At 45.4% G+C, this 15,259-nt stretch overlaps 1 protein-coding gene across 1 annotated transcript in view; it reads left to right on the top strand.

The window, feature by feature from the left end:
* Nucleotides 1–11,743: 11,743 nt before the first annotated feature.
* The window catches only part of LOC123366348 (Holliday junction recognition protein), a 39,313-nt gene continuing 35,797 nt past the window's right edge, over nucleotides 11,744–15,259 (top strand). The window contains exons 1-3 of the mRNA XM_045009754.1: nucleotides 11,744–11,872; nucleotides 12,962–13,028; nucleotides 14,745–14,809. Coding sequence (XP_044865689.1) covers nucleotides 11,798–11,872; nucleotides 12,962–13,028; nucleotides 14,745–14,809 — 207 coding nt within the window. The 5' untranslated portion in view covers nucleotides 11,744–11,797. The remainder of the gene's footprint in view (nucleotides 11,873–12,961; nucleotides 13,029–14,744; nucleotides 14,810–15,259) is intronic.

Here is a 15,259-nt window from a genome sequence, read left to right as displayed (position 1 = left end):
GATTTATAAGGAAAGATTAGAAGAACAATATAGAGTATGAGGCTTGGCTAATTGATGATTTAGGGAGACCACAATAACTTCTACAAGTTTATGAAGGAAATAAATACCAGGAAGAGAAATTATAGAAGGGGTCATAAATAGGAGTAATGAGACATAAGTACACTTGGCAGAATTTGATTTGCATATTTTTATATAATTTTGACAGGTAATATCACTATTTATTTTTAAACTTTTTTTAAATTTTTATCAATTTAGATTGTCATAGTTGCACAAAATTATAAGTTTTAAGCATTCTTATTGATTTACATTTGTTTACATTTAGATTGTCACATTTGCAGGAAATTATGGGGGTAGGGGGGATCAGACAATTATTTAGTGGCAGACACTGAGATTCAAACTTTATAACAGTTAAAACACACATCATCAACCTCATATGTCAAAACACACAAATATCCTTAAATCAAACTTTAATAAGTTCTCAAGCAGCATTTTTCTTCTTTTGCCTATCTATAAATTTTGATGATTACTGATGGAAATATTTTTTCATCAGTTTGTGTGAGTATGGTGAAATCAATGTTTACCAATATTTACCAACAAAAATTTAATCATTCCAAGCCTAGACATAAGGCCTGATCCCACAAGCTACGTTGCACGCAGAACTACTACTGAAATCAAATTAATTAAGGGGAAGTTGTTAAATAGACTTCCAAGAGAAACAGTAGAAATCCTACTATCCTAAATCCTTGCTATAGGAATTTCAAAACCTTGATTGGACAGAAAAGGTTCTAAAGCGATCCAGTACTAGGACCAAATAGGTTTTGTCCTTTGGAATTTCTATGCTTCTGCATCATATTAAATAACATTTTATTTATCTCTGAAGGCACTAAATGGTTAATTACATTCCATATAGGATTAAGAGGATAAGGGCTATTTTCATTCCACAGGAAATATATCTCTGACATAAGTAATGTTTTTCTCATCCTGTGGCTGAGCATCAGAGGGGGGATATTAAGCTCTGTGAGTGTATAGTCCCAGAATTCTACAGAACTGCTTTATCTAACCTCATCATACTGCTTGGGTTTTCATTGGAAATAGCTTTAATTTTTATATAATTTTTCTTTCTTTCCTTTTTCTCATTTGTTTTCCACAACAGCACTACCTTACTTTGCAGTCTACAGAGGCACATTCTCTGGGCACAAGACTGACAACCATGCATTACCTGATGTTTGCTGACTTCATGAATCCTAAGGTCACTGAGGTTGGAAGTTTTGGTTACGTATAATTAAACAGGTGACTTCCCGTATACAACAGCACTGTGCGTAACTGCACAATGCAGCCCTCATTCTTTCAAATGGTTCGTAGAATAATTCCTTTGTAATTGAGTGCTCCTGTCATTCCTGTGAAATATACCATGAATTCAAAACAGCCAAAATTAACTACCAGCTATACTGTGCTGGATGGCTGATCTTCTATTGATGATACTAGAATGACAAGAGCATACTCTATTTTTCTAAGTTAGTGCTCACTCCCAATAGAAAATAGAAAAGTCAAACAAATATTAATGTTGCAAAGTCAAGCAGTTAAAAGTTTGGAAATGCCACAAATAAGACTGCCTGTGCAGCTTAATTCAGCCTCCTTGTGCTTATGCTGTATGATAGTCTTTAGTTACATGATCGCATACTATTTTTTTCCATAAGACCCCTGCCTCATTCAGAGACTTGATTAGTTATTCAATATTTCTCTTTTTCTCTTCTCATTCAGTGTGTGTCCTGAGGTCTTGTTTAAAACACATCATCCAAAGCCTGCTCTAAATATAAAACTATTAATTTCCTCTTGGGTATCTGTGGGCTTCACAAACATTAATTAATCTTCACAACACTCCAGTGAGCATAAGTGGTATTACTATTCCCATTCTACTCATGGGAAACTGAAGGTCAGAGAGACGAAGGCCACAACTGTTAGGTGTCCACTAATTTTTGAAGCCCAACTTAAGATATGTAGATCTTGAATTTTTTTCAGAGTATTTGGCATTCTTATAATACTTGATAAAAGAACATAAGGTTCATCTAGCCCAGGACCCTGTCTTCCGACAGTGGCCAATGCCAGGTGCTTCAGAGGGAATGAACAGAACAGGTAAACATCAAATGATCTATTCCGTCACCCATTTCCAACTTCTGGCAAACAGCGGCTAGGGATATCCTGGCTAATAGCCATTGATAGACCTATCCTCCATGAATGTATCTAGCCCTTTTTTGAACCCTGTTATAGTCTTGGCCTTCACAACATCCTCTGGCAAAGAGTTCCACAGGTTTACTGTGCATTGTGTGAAGAAATACTTCCTTTTGTTTGTTTTAAACTGGCTGCCTATTACCGTAATTTCATTTGGTGACCCCTAGTTGGTGTATTATGAGAAGGAGTAAATAACACTTCCTTACTTACTTTCTCCACCCATTTATGATTTTATAGACCTCTATCATATCACCTCTTACTTTTCTCTTTTCCAAGATGAAAAGTCCCAGTCTTATTAATCTCTCCTCATACGGAAGCCATTCCATACTGCTAATCATTTTTGCTGCCCTTTTCTGAAACTTTTCCAATTCCAATATATCTTTTTTGACATGGGGCGACCACATCCTCATGCAGTATTCAAAATGTGGGTGTACTGTGGATTTATATAGAGGCAATATGATATTTTCTGTCTTATTATCTATACTTTTCTTAATTATGCCCAACATTCTGTACTGCTGCACATGGAGTAGATTTTTCAGAGAACTATCTACAATGATTCCAAGATCTCTTCCTTGAGTGGTAACAATTAATTTAGATCCCATCATTTTATATGTATAGTTGGGATTATGTTTTCCAATGTGCATTACTTTGCATTTATCAGCATTGACTTTCATCTACCATTTTGTTGCCCAGTCACCCAGTTTTGAGAGATTCTTTTGTAGCTTGTCGCAGTCTGCCTGGGATTTAACTATCTTGAGTAGTTTTATACCATCTGCAAATTTTTCCACCTTCCTGTTTACCCCTTTTACCAGATCATTTATGAATATGTTGAATAGTACTGGTCCCAGTACAGACCCCTGGAGGACACCACTATTTACCTCTCTCCATTCTGAAAATTGACCATTTATTTCTACCCTTTGTTTCCTATCTCTTAACCAGTTACTGCTCCATTAAGGACGTTCCCTCTTATCCCATGACAGCTTACTTTGCTTAAGAGCCTTTGGTGAGGAAACTTGTCAAAGGCTTTCTGAAAATCTAAGTACATTATATCCACTGGATCCTCCTTGACCACATGCTTGTTGACCACCTCAATGAATTCCAGTAGATTGATGAGGCATGATTTCCCTTTACAAAAACCAGGTTGACTCTTCCCCAACAAGTTATGTTCATCTATGTGTCTGATATCTATGTGTAGCTGTTCTTCAAATTCTTTTTTGGCCTTCCTACTTATATTTTTAAACTTCCTTTGTCTGAGTTTGTGCTCCTTTCTATTTTCCTCACTAGGATTTAACCTCCATTTTTTAAAGGATGCCTTTTTGCCTCTCACTGCTTCTTTTACTTTGTAGTTTAACCACAGTGGCTCTTTTTTTGTTTTCTTATTATGTTTTTTAATTTGGGGTATATATTTAAGTTAAGCCTCTATTATGGTGTCTTAAAAAAGTTTCCCTGCAATTTCCAGGGATTTTACTTTTGGTGTTGTGCCTTTTAATTTCTGTTTAACTAACCTCCTCATTTTTGTGTAGTTCCCCTTTCTGAAATTAAATGCTACAGTGTTGGGCCGCTGAGTTCAAAGCATGTTTACAGTCAACTTTATTTGCAATTGTGTGCTCAATACATCTGTAAATCTGGCCCCAGGCATCTCAGATTGAGCATCCAAAACATAAGGAACACACAATTAGTGACTATCTGTGAGAAATTTAGTTTTAAGTGACTTGTCCAGCAGCCTATGGGAACTCCGTGGCAGAGGCAGGGATAGAATACAGTTCTCCAGGGCAGCATTCACCTGCCTGAACCCTCAGGCTATCCTCTGTCTTCCTGCAAGCTGTTGCTTCATTCACTAAACACCTTCCAATTTCTGCAAAAACTCAGGCAGGGTCCTGCAAACAACAGCCCCATTTACTATATTTAACATCAAGACCACTGGGTGGATTAGGATCTTCTTCTGACACCTACAAAGCTCCCTAGCTCCCTGGTCTGGAGTCCTATGGAGGGCTCAGCTGGCTGTCAGTAGCCAGTGTCGGGCCAGATCTCTGCCACTCTAGACGCTGGTCTCTATGGGGCTAAACTGTCTGATCCATGCAATTTTCTCACAGTAGTTCAAACATTCCTTTCTGTGTAGTGGGAGTTAATCAGAGACTCCCTGAGCTGTCTGCTTCATTCTCTCTCCTCTCTCTGAGTCAGGCTGTCCTCTCCCATTAAGGGGCTGAGCAACCCTGGCTCATCACTGACTCAGCAACCTGCTTGTCCAGGCCACCCCATGCAGCAGCCAACATATTGACCTCAGCCAGAGTTTCTAGTCCAGTCTGTCCCCACCCCTGACTCCAAACACACTGGAAAATTGTGTCAAAGAGTTCTAGTAGCCATTACAGTCATAGTCTGTTCGGTAGAACTCCCTGAGGCTCAGTCTGGCACTCCAAGAGCTGGCAAACTGCAAGTGGGGACACATATACAATGCCCAAACACCTCCAGAGCACTGTCTATCCTGTGTACTGAATGATTCAGGAGTTTATAAAAATGACCTGAATAAATGGTAAAGTCTGCCAAGGCTGGTGGGACCAAATGGTGCCCTAGTTGCCTCCCTCCCCCATTTGTTAAACTTTTGAATACCTTATTTTTATTGAATTTGTAGTCCATTTCATGACTTTCATGCACGATTTGCATGCATGATTTATCCCTGTCAGACTCAAGTCCTAACTTTTCCGCCATTTCTTTGGCAGCAGTGATGGCATCTTCAAATCCGTTGTTTCTATAGGCCACAACGAAATCAAGGCAGTTTCTCATCAAAGGAGTAGTGGTTGTGATGTCCATCGACTGTGTTAGTAATGCCTTGCTTACAAAGTTTACTTGAACAGGATATTGTGCCAAACCACAATTGAGACCAGAAATTTGAAGCCAGTGATCTGGTTTGCCAGGCTTTGCACCTCGTGTCAGATTTCGGTCTTTGCTTTACTCAACTGTGCAAGTTCCATCAGGGCATCGTAAACCTCAGTCATTTGGTACCTCACTGGCCTTATGCTGTCAACACAGCTCTCTCAGCAAGTGTCACTTAGCGGCTTCATTGTCAGACTTGTAACATTGTCTATGGGGATCTTCCACCTGATACTTGATGCTGAAAAACGGGACGTACATCCTTTGCAGCACTCCAAAGAGAGATACTGAATCGAAAGAAGATTTTGACACAGCCAGATTGAAGGAATGGCAGCCACAAGGCATGAAGAAAGCTCTTGGATTCACCGCAAGGATCTTTGCCTGGAAACCACTGTTTCTTCTCTACATGTTGAAGCTTTATTTTATTCTCATTCAAAAACATTCTTAACAGTCCTGTTAGGCTTTTTCAAGTAGAGTTGTCCACAGACCAGAAACAGATAAAGTGTTCCTTTACTTGGATACAGCAATCCTCGTCATCAACAAATCTTACTGTAAATGACATCTTTAATAATGTCATGAGTGCAGTTCACTTTGCTGAGCTGCGTCAATATGTTATCAAGTACCTTCCTTGCCATAAGATCAATCAATTTGTTTTTAATTGTTTTGCTGCAGTAATGGTCCATAGTTTCTTTACAAACTACTCGATGTAGGTGCTCACACATGACCTCCTCGTATTTCCCAAGGAGCTGTACCAAACTGAGGAAATTACTGTGATGTTCAGGGAACAACATATCTGACGAGCCCTGGAAAGCCAAATTATTCTTGCAAGAAAGTGGGTAATTGAGATCAGATACTTGAGCACATTTCTCCAGTGCTGGGTTTCTACATTAATAATGTGCTGGTTGTCTGTGTATATGCATTTATTCAGCTTGAGCCTGGACTCGACTACCATCCGTTTGGAATACTAGGCCATAAAATGTCTGAGTGACTTTTCATGTTGCTTCTGAGCATCAGCTAAGTTATGCCAATAATTGTACGTGGAAAGCTCAAGCAACAATTTGGCATCCTTGTCAAATATTTTGCAACAAAACCATAACACTTTGTCAGTTGATTTTGAGTAAATTAGCCAATGGCAATCAGGGGCGGCTCTAGCAATTTCGCCGCCCCAAGCAAGGCGGCACGCCGCGGGAGGCGCTCTGGCGGTCGCCGGTCCTGCGGCTCCAGTGGACCTCCTGCAGACGTTCCTGCGGAGGGTCTGCTGGTCCCGCGGCTCCGGTGGAGCATCCACAGGCACGCCTGCGGGAGGTCCATCCGAGCCGCGGGACCAGCGGACCCTCCGCAGGCATGCCTGCGGGAGGTCCACCGCAGCCGCCTGCCGCCCTCCCGGCGGCATGCCGCCCCAAGCGCGCGCTTGGCACGCTGGGGTCTAGAGCCGGCCCTGATGTCAATTCAGTTTCTCACCATTGTCGAGCACTCATGAGTCTGAGAAGTGTTGCTTCTTCTCATTTACTGGAAATGTCATATCCTCGATTTGGCCCAGCCCGTTCAAAATTGTATGATCAATATCATTACTCTCCTTTTCACGTGAGTCACATTCTTCTTTATCATCACTCTCCTTTACACTGCCAGGTAAACTGGATGATTCTTCATCACTTTCTTCACCATTCCATTCCTTGTTTTCAGGTAAATCTGCTAATTCCTTAGTAATTAGGAATTCTATAATATTCTTCTGCACTGAGATGATTGCTACTGCCTAAAGCCCAGTCTATATTTTCTCCATCAAATTTGCTCTTTGCTACAAATTAGATTGCAATTGAGCTTTACGTTTCTTATTCTGAGCTCCTGAAGGCTTCTTCGCGGGCATCTTTTATTTTCTATGGAAGAAAATGGACACTATTAGGGAGAGCAAAAGTCTATGTACTGCAGTCTTAGAAAGTCATCAAACATTATATGTAAAGTATGGCAAAAGAAGTAACAGTATTTCTTTTTTACAGCTGCATAGCTAGGATGTCGATAGATATTCTGGCATCTCATTAAATATGTTCTTTATTAGTCACTACTTAAACTATTCAAGTCTTAAACAAGTACACTTTTGCAATTACACAATAAAACACGGTTAACAATATTGCAGCTGGGCTCTCACTTCACTTCACTTTGTTCTTATATCTCACTGACTGACTGGCACTGCCCCACACCTTATATACCCGCAAGGACATGGCTGACAGCATTCCAGGAGGTTTGAGGAAAATGTAGTTCTGAGAAAGTCTGGAAGGTTCCATGAGATTCTACAAAAGTCCAGAACATTCTAGGAGGTTAGTGAAAAATTAATCCACATACAGAATACCTGCTACATTTTACTTCAAACATTCTATTTTCCCTTTTGTCACTAACGACAAAAACAGCAAGCCTGGCATCCCAGTGGTTCGCCTGCCCCTAAATCCAGCAGTGAGAATACTGCCTTTTCATGTGATCAAAGCAACCACATGAGCAACAGTTTCTGTTTCTTTGGCTGAGATCCGATAATTAGGGTTACTAGGAGGACGCCGGTCAGGGCTGGCTCCAGGCACCAGCCAAGCAAGCTGGTGCTTGGGGCGGCAGATTCCAAGGGGCGGCAGTCCGCCCAAACCTTTTCTTTTTTTTTGCGATTCGCTGCTTCCGCGGCCCCTGCAGGATTTTTTCTTTTGGTTTGCTGCTCCTGCCACCCTGTAGGGGGTGGCAGCGCAGAGGAGGGGAGCTGCTGGGAGCGGTGCCAGGGCTGCGGCAGGAGGGGCCGCATGGCGAGCGCCCCGCTTAAGGAAGCCCTGGCCGCCCCCTTCTCTCTTCCCCCCCTCCCCCCGGCTAGCTGGGGTGTGCACACCGCTGCCCAGGGTCTGCAGGGCTGGGAGTTCCCCTGCACCCGCGCTCCCGCCGCCCCACAGGTATTTTTTTTCTTTTTGGTTTTTTGTTTTTTCTTCCCTTTGCCGCTCTGGCCGGTCGGGTGGTTTGTTTCACGCCCCTCCCCCCATTCGTTGCTCCGACCGGCTGGCAGGTTTCCTGGAATTCCTGCCCCCCCTCCTTTGCTGCCCCAGCTGGCAGGTAGGTTGGTTTCCCACCCCGCCCGCCTTTGCTGCTCCAGCCAGCTGGTAGGTTGGTTCCCCGCCTGCTTTGCTGCTCCAGCTGGGTGGCAGGTTGGTTTCCTGCCCCCACCCTCCCCTTTGCTGCTCCAGCCGGCTGGCAGGTTGGTTCCCCCCCTTCCTTTGCTGTTCCGGCCGCCGCACAGGTTTTTTGTTTTTTTTTTTGCTTGGGGCAGCAAAAAAGCTAGAGTCGGCCCTGACGCCGGTACTGTGATGGTGTGGGCTTCAATCCCTTCTTTCCTTCCCTCCCGCTCTTCCCCCTTCCTTATTCCCAGGGACAAACTGAAGACCCACTTTTACTCTAGCTGCACCCCCTCTGCCCCAGACCTGACCCCCTCCCAGAGCCAGCATTGTGTACCGCCCTCCTGCACCTCAACACGCTGCCCCAGCCCAGAGCCCCCTCCTGCACCCAAACTTCCTCTCAGCAGGGCCGTCCTTATCCATAGGCAGAATAGGCAGCCGCCTAGGGCACCACTAGGTCTGGGGGCACACTCTGCCAGACAGACTGGAAGCAGTGGAGCATGTAAGAGCAGGGCTGCTGGGTCCTAGAGAGAGCCGAATGCGGCACAGTCTGAGAGAGGGGATTGGCTGCTGGGGTCTCTGGGAAGGGGTAGGGGAAGGAACTCACCTGTGAGTGTGACTCTTTCCCTCGGTGTGAGGTGAGGCAGGCTCGGCGGCTCTGGCAGTATCCTTTGTTGTCCCCCATAACATCCATTCTTCTCCCCCCTGCCCCACGGAGCACCCCACCTTTCTCCCTCCCCACACGGAGCACCCCTCTCTCCCCCCTCCTCTCCCTGGCTGCCTGCTGAAGAATGAAAGTGAAAGTAACTCACTTCCTTGGCAGGCAGCCAGGATTGGAATGGTTTCACAGGACTGGGCTGGAGATAGCCAGATAGCATGTGCGAAAAATCAGGACAGGGGGTTGGGATAGGGTGAGCAGATGTCCCACTTTTATAGGGACAGTCCCAATTTTGCGGTCTTTTTCTTATATAGGCTCTGGTGCCTATACAAGACAAGGCCCCAACTATCGGGACTGGCCCTATAAAATCAGGACATCTAGATCTGGTCACCCTAGCTGGGGAGCGCATCTCTCCTCTGGGCGGAGCTGCACAGGTCAGGATGAGCTGCTGTGGCTCCGTGGGTGCCCCGTCCCTGAGATCAGATGCTGTGCTAACTTCACCATGGTCCGTTGGGCTGGCGGAGGTGCCTGTTGGCGTGTGATCGGACCTGAGGGTTTGCTGCTGCTGTTGCCACTCTGCACCCTAAGAGGTGGATTTTGGGGTCCTGCAGTTTTCCACCTATCTCCTCCTCTACTTCAGCTGTTGGACCAGCAGGCTGGGGGGTGAGCCAAGCATGAAAGCAGTGCTGTGTTGCCATTTAGATTGTCATTTAACAAATTTGTTTGCCAAAAATGCTTGCTAACAATCCTGAATTCAATTTCAATTAAAAAAAATCAATATCTTAGCAAAAAACAGAAAATAAAACTTGTGACAATTATTTGTGACAAGTTTGGTATGGGGAAGGAAGTGGGCCAGTTTTCATCAGAAAAACAAAAAATGTTGACTGAATTTCCTATAGCCCTGTTACTGCTAAATAGAGCCCTCCAACAACTGTAAGATGCTCATCTCCTTACTAGTGTATAGAGCAGGGGTTCCCAAACTTTAACAGCCCGCGAACCCCTTTCACTAAATTGTGAAGTGTCATGAACCCCCTCCTAAAAATGAATATTTTCAGGGATTTAAGTTTAAATTTCCTCAGTGTGATGGATGCCCCAACTGCCTGCACCACTCTTCCTGTTACTCGGGCTGCCAGCCCCGCACAGAGCACTGGAGTTCAGGCTGCCGGCTTCCTTGCTGACTGCCGGGACTCGGGCTGCCAGCCCAAACTGCCCGGCCTCGCTCTCCCTGGGGCTCGTGGTGTCTGCCCTGCAACCAGGTCCCACCTGCTGTCTCCAATGCCCGGGGTCCTCTGGCCGCCATTAGTGAAATTTTTCTGGCAAATCCCCTGTAACGTTCTGCAAACCCCCAGGGGTTCGCAAACCCCAGTTTGGGAACCACTGGTATAGAGCAGGGGTCGGCAACCTATGGCACATGTGCCAAAGGTGGCATGCCAGCTGATTTTTGATGCTCTGGGGTTCCGGCTGCTGCCCCATTGCCAGACGGGGTCCCAGCCACCGGCCCCACTCAGTACCCGCTGCTGGCCTGGGGACCCCCAAGGAATCCCAGGCTGGCAGCGGGTTAAGAAGGCCAGCGGCTGAGACCCCGGCTGAGCCACTCAACCCACTGTTGGCCTGGGGTTCCATTCACTCAGCTGGCAGCAGGCTGAGCGGGACTAAATTCAACAAAATAGGAAAACAAGAGCAACTAATGACAAAATGCAAGAACCTAGAGAGCCTCCTGAAGCATGGTGATAGTTTTGATTTAAATGGACTTGAACTGTACAAAGAATTGAGTACACTGTCATCAATGTTGCCACATGCAAAATCAGTGATGGACATTATACAGTTTATTCATACCAGCAAACTTGTTGATATCTATATCTATATATATAGATATAGATATATCTCCTAATGTGTACATTGCCACTCGTATTCTACTGACAATTCCTATAGCAGGAGCATCAATCAGGAGAACAGAGTTTCTCAAAACTAAAGCTCATTAAAAACTATCTCCGCTCTACAATGAGTCAGGAACACTTGACTGGTCTTGCTATTCTTGCAATCGAACAAGACAGGGGCACCAGTTTAATAATCCTGCCTAGGGCACCATAAACCCTAAGGACGGCCCTGCCTCTCAGAGCTTGCACTCATCACTCCCCTACACCCCAGCCCCCTGCCCCAGGTTCAGCCCAGAGCCCCCTCTCACACTGCAAACCCCTCAGCCCCAGCCCAGAGCCCGCACCCCCTCCTGAACCCCAGCCCCTTGGCCCAGCCTGGTGAAAGAGAGTGAGGGTGGGAGAGAGCAAGTGAGGGCGAGAGAGGGGGATGGAGTGAGGGGTCAGGGCTTTGAGGAAGGGGTGGGATAGACCCTGGGCTCCCTTAAATTCAAAACAGGATCTTGGGCATACAAAGGTTGGAGATCAGGGCTCCAGACCCGCTCTGGAGGTGGAGGAGGAACCACCCTCCCCTTTTCTCCAGCATTTTCTCTCCATGGCTCTGGGGACAGCTGGGGCTTAAAAGAAATACTCAGGGCCGCAGTGACCAATAGCCGGCCACCAGCATGTCACCTCCAATAGGAGCTCACGCTGGGCCGGTGTTGCTAGGTAGAACAGAGACCTTTTCCCCTTTTTCCTACTCCTCATGCTTTCCGAGCCCGGCGTCCAATTAGAGAGCTCTGAGAAGGAAATGGGCGGGACACAATAAGAAAAAGGGGCGGAATTCCGATCACGATAGCCAATCGACAGGAGAAACATTGACTCTGGGACCACTGATTCGCTGCTCAGAATAAAGTGACACGGCCAACCTCCAATCCGGCTGTCAGGGGCTGCGGAGGGCGGCGCGAAGTTTGAATCGGCGCTAGGAAGCTTGACGAACGGGGGAGCGACGAATACACGCGGGGGAAGCGGCGGGGGGCGCGGGGCGCCCCGCCATGGAGCAGCTGGAGGAGAGGCTGCGCCGCAGCAACGCGCGGTTCGTGGACTCCCTGCAGCGGATCATAGAGAAGGTGAGGCCGGGGGCGGGGCTTCGCCCCCCCCTCCCCCGCCCGCCGTTATCCCGGTAACGGCCCGGCCTGGGCCTGCCGGGAGTCGCGCGGGCCAGGCCCCGGGGCGGCGATGCGCGCGGCTCGCGGGGGTGTCGCAGCACGAAACCGGCCGCCCGGGCCGGGCGCTCCGAGGTGTCAGGCTTTAGGCGCAGCTTCGCAGTGTGGCGCCCACATCTGTCGTCGGTCGCGTAACTGGCCTGGGACCTGGGTCACTTCGCAAAGGTGCTGAGCCCCCCCCACCCCGCCCGGTCCCGGTCCCGGGGGAGTCTGGAAAGCGCACGGGCGTGTCCCGCCCCCTGGAAGATCGGGTGCCTTTTGCTTACCTCTCTAGGTTTGGTTTGCGGGGGGGGGGTTAATCTTAGGAAGATTGTAGCTCAGGGGTATGGTACGTGGCCGCGATCTCACTGGTAACAAGCAAGTTATTGCAGCTTCCACGTTGTTGACAGGGAGGGTGGTGGCATCTAGCGCGTTAGAGATGGAAATTCCCAAAGTATTTTTGTTGGGTCTTCATCTTTATTTATACACTTTAAAATATTTATGCAGTATTTTTTTGAATGTCCTTGATTGTCTTGGTAATAGCATTTAGATAATGACGGCAAATGCTTTTTCTCAGCTTGTCAGTCCCCTCTAGACTGTATTGCCATAGGGGATCGGACCAGTAGTCCCTCTAATCAGACTCTCAGTCTATCGGTGTCCAACACCAGTTACTTCAGAGGAAGGTGGAAGAAGCCCTGTAAAGGACAGTTACGGGATATCTTGTCCATGGTGCACATTTACTCCTAAATACCTGTCAATTAGTGTTTGGCTTGTGCCCTGGAACAGCAGTATTTATAGTCTTTAAAAATGTATTTCATCTAAAGTAAAAGTGGGTATTGTCAGATTGCAGACTTTAAAATACTTTAAAGTAAAAGTCTGTCTGTGTGTGTGTGTGTGTGTGTGTGTTTCAGTCTAAACAAGCTTATGAAAATCTTTGAACTTTATGTAAAACCTCTGCTGTTAGAAATTTAACCAATAATTTCTAACTGGTAAAATGGTCTTTTTTTTTAATAGTACAATTATCCCTTTGAAGATGATATACTTGTCTCTATGGAATCATTGACTTACGAAACACCCGTTGGTAAGAATTCCTTAAAATAGTGTGGTTTTTTTTCCAGACTTACTACCAGTGTACAGATTTACACAAATAGGACTGGATAATGTCTGGGCAAAAAGAATTCACTCTGTGGTCCAGATCCTACAAAAACTTCTGTATCTGCTGTAGTTTGCCCATGGGCATAGTCCCATCGAAGCCATATGTAAAATGCAATGGATGGGTAATTTTTACAGGCTCTGGGTCTATGTCCATATGTAGCAATGGGTGAAGGGTAAAAGCAAGTTACAATTTTAGTCATTATTTAGACAAAAAAAAGTCATTGGGGCTTAAGAGAACAGTGATTAATACTATAGTGAGTTGTAATTAACAGACATTAGGGTAGAAGAGGAATTTAAAGGAAAGAAAGTAAGTGAAAAAAGAGCATGAAGGGGAGAACCCAGTAGCTGTTATGTAAAATCTGTTGTGATGTGAATATTTTGCAGTATCTCATTGGATGGAATAGATTGCGTTATCTAAAGAAGCCTTTTTCTTCACTGTGAGAGCACATGGTTAATTGGGGGAGTACATGTTTTTCCAAGGTCTCATAAAAGTTGTCATCCGTCAGAAGGGTGGCATGTATATGAGGAGATTCTAACCTAAAAGGCTGAGGTCTCTCTAACATGTCATGTGGTCTGCAATCTAATAGGCATTGTCGTCTAATGCAGGGGTCCCCAACCCCCGGTCCGCGGCCCGGTACCGGGCTGCGGCCTCTTACAAACCGGGCCGCGAACCGACCCAGTGGACCTCCCGCAGGCATGCCTGCGGGAGGTCTACCCGAGCCGCGGGACGAGCGCTCCCTCCGCAGTCATGCCTGCGGGAGGTCCGCTGCTCCCGGGGCTCCGGTGGACCTCCCGCAGGCACGCCTGCGGGCGGTCCAGCTGAGCCGCGGGATGAGCGCTCCCTCCGCAGGCATGACCGGTCCCTGGTCCTGAAAAGGTTGGGGACCCCTGGTCTAATGGTTTGAACATGTTACTTAGAGCCAAGAACTGCTCTGCTATAGCTTTCTGCCTGTCAACTGAGGATTGATACCTAAGTGCCTTAACAAGGTTAACTTAACTAATGTATGCATATGTAGAATTCTACAAAAATACCAACTATTATGTAGTCCCAAGTCCAGAATTTAGGGTGTGTGTTTTTAAAGGCTTTTTCAATCTTAATATGATTAAATATATTTTAAGGAGTTAAGGATTAGCGTTGGATTTTTTTGTGTGTTTACATTTTTGCCACTTGGAATGTGTGAATTTGCAATGGCTGGTAATGTGTCTGGTTTTTGTAACATCTATTTACACCTTATAAGAAACACAGACCTTCAAAGACTTAAACATCTGAGTTGCTGTACACTCCACATAGGTTTGGTGCATTTAATGGGAGTACTTACATATAAAGGTAGCTGCTTGCTTAGGTCTTTGTAGGATCAGGCCATAACATGCAATGGAGCTGAGTTATGTTATTAAGGAAACTAACTTTGAATTTACTGACTGTATTGAGTTTAATCTCAAACATAGAACTGCATTAAAGAAGTCATTTTCATATAAATTGCTGGCCAACACACAGTGTAAATGACCTGCAGGTGTAGTTTGGTTTTGATGGTATTTTCATTGCCTCTCACACACTCCTTAAATACAGAGAGATTATTCAACATAGACTTATACTGTAATGTATGCAAAATGTTTGTAGTAATTTCTGTTTTGTTATATCTAGGACCACAGCTATGGGGTGATATGTCAGAAAAAAGCATTAACGAATGGAAGAAAAAATTACATAAGGTATCTAATAACTCTCTTGCATGGTATGATTTCCTTAATTTAACCTTGCTGTTAGAAAGAATATTTGTGGGATGCAATCAAAGAGAAATAGTTCTCCATTTCATAGTGACAGATAAGCTCAGCGGCCGAAAAAATATTGCTGAGATAATACAGTTTGAAGCTCTTTTAACAATACTCTTGTACCTCTTCAGCATATCACTGTTGACTTTAAAGTATACTTGTGGTAAAATGACAGCAGTTGGCCAAGTTCTGACCTGGGGTCCCACCTCTAGCATTATTTACATGCATTGTTTTGTAGAGAATGAAATAAAGAAATGACAATGTCTTTGCAATCTGAGTTGTCTCTAAGGCCATGTCTACACTACCACTTCTGTCTGTAAAATTTAGGTCGCTCAGGGGTGTGAAAATACACCCCCTGAATGACATACATTTCACTGACATAGGTGGTAG

This window comes from Mauremys mutica, chromosome 1 (genome assembly GCF_020497125.1).
Source record: "Mauremys mutica isolate MM-2020 ecotype Southern chromosome 1, ASM2049712v1, whole genome shotgun sequence".
NCBI classification, from domain to species: Eukaryota; Metazoa; Chordata; order Testudines; family Geoemydidae; genus Mauremys; species Mauremys mutica.
The sequence above is the reverse complement of the archived record's forward strand: the minus strand, read 5'-3'. Positions and strand labels throughout refer to the sequence as shown.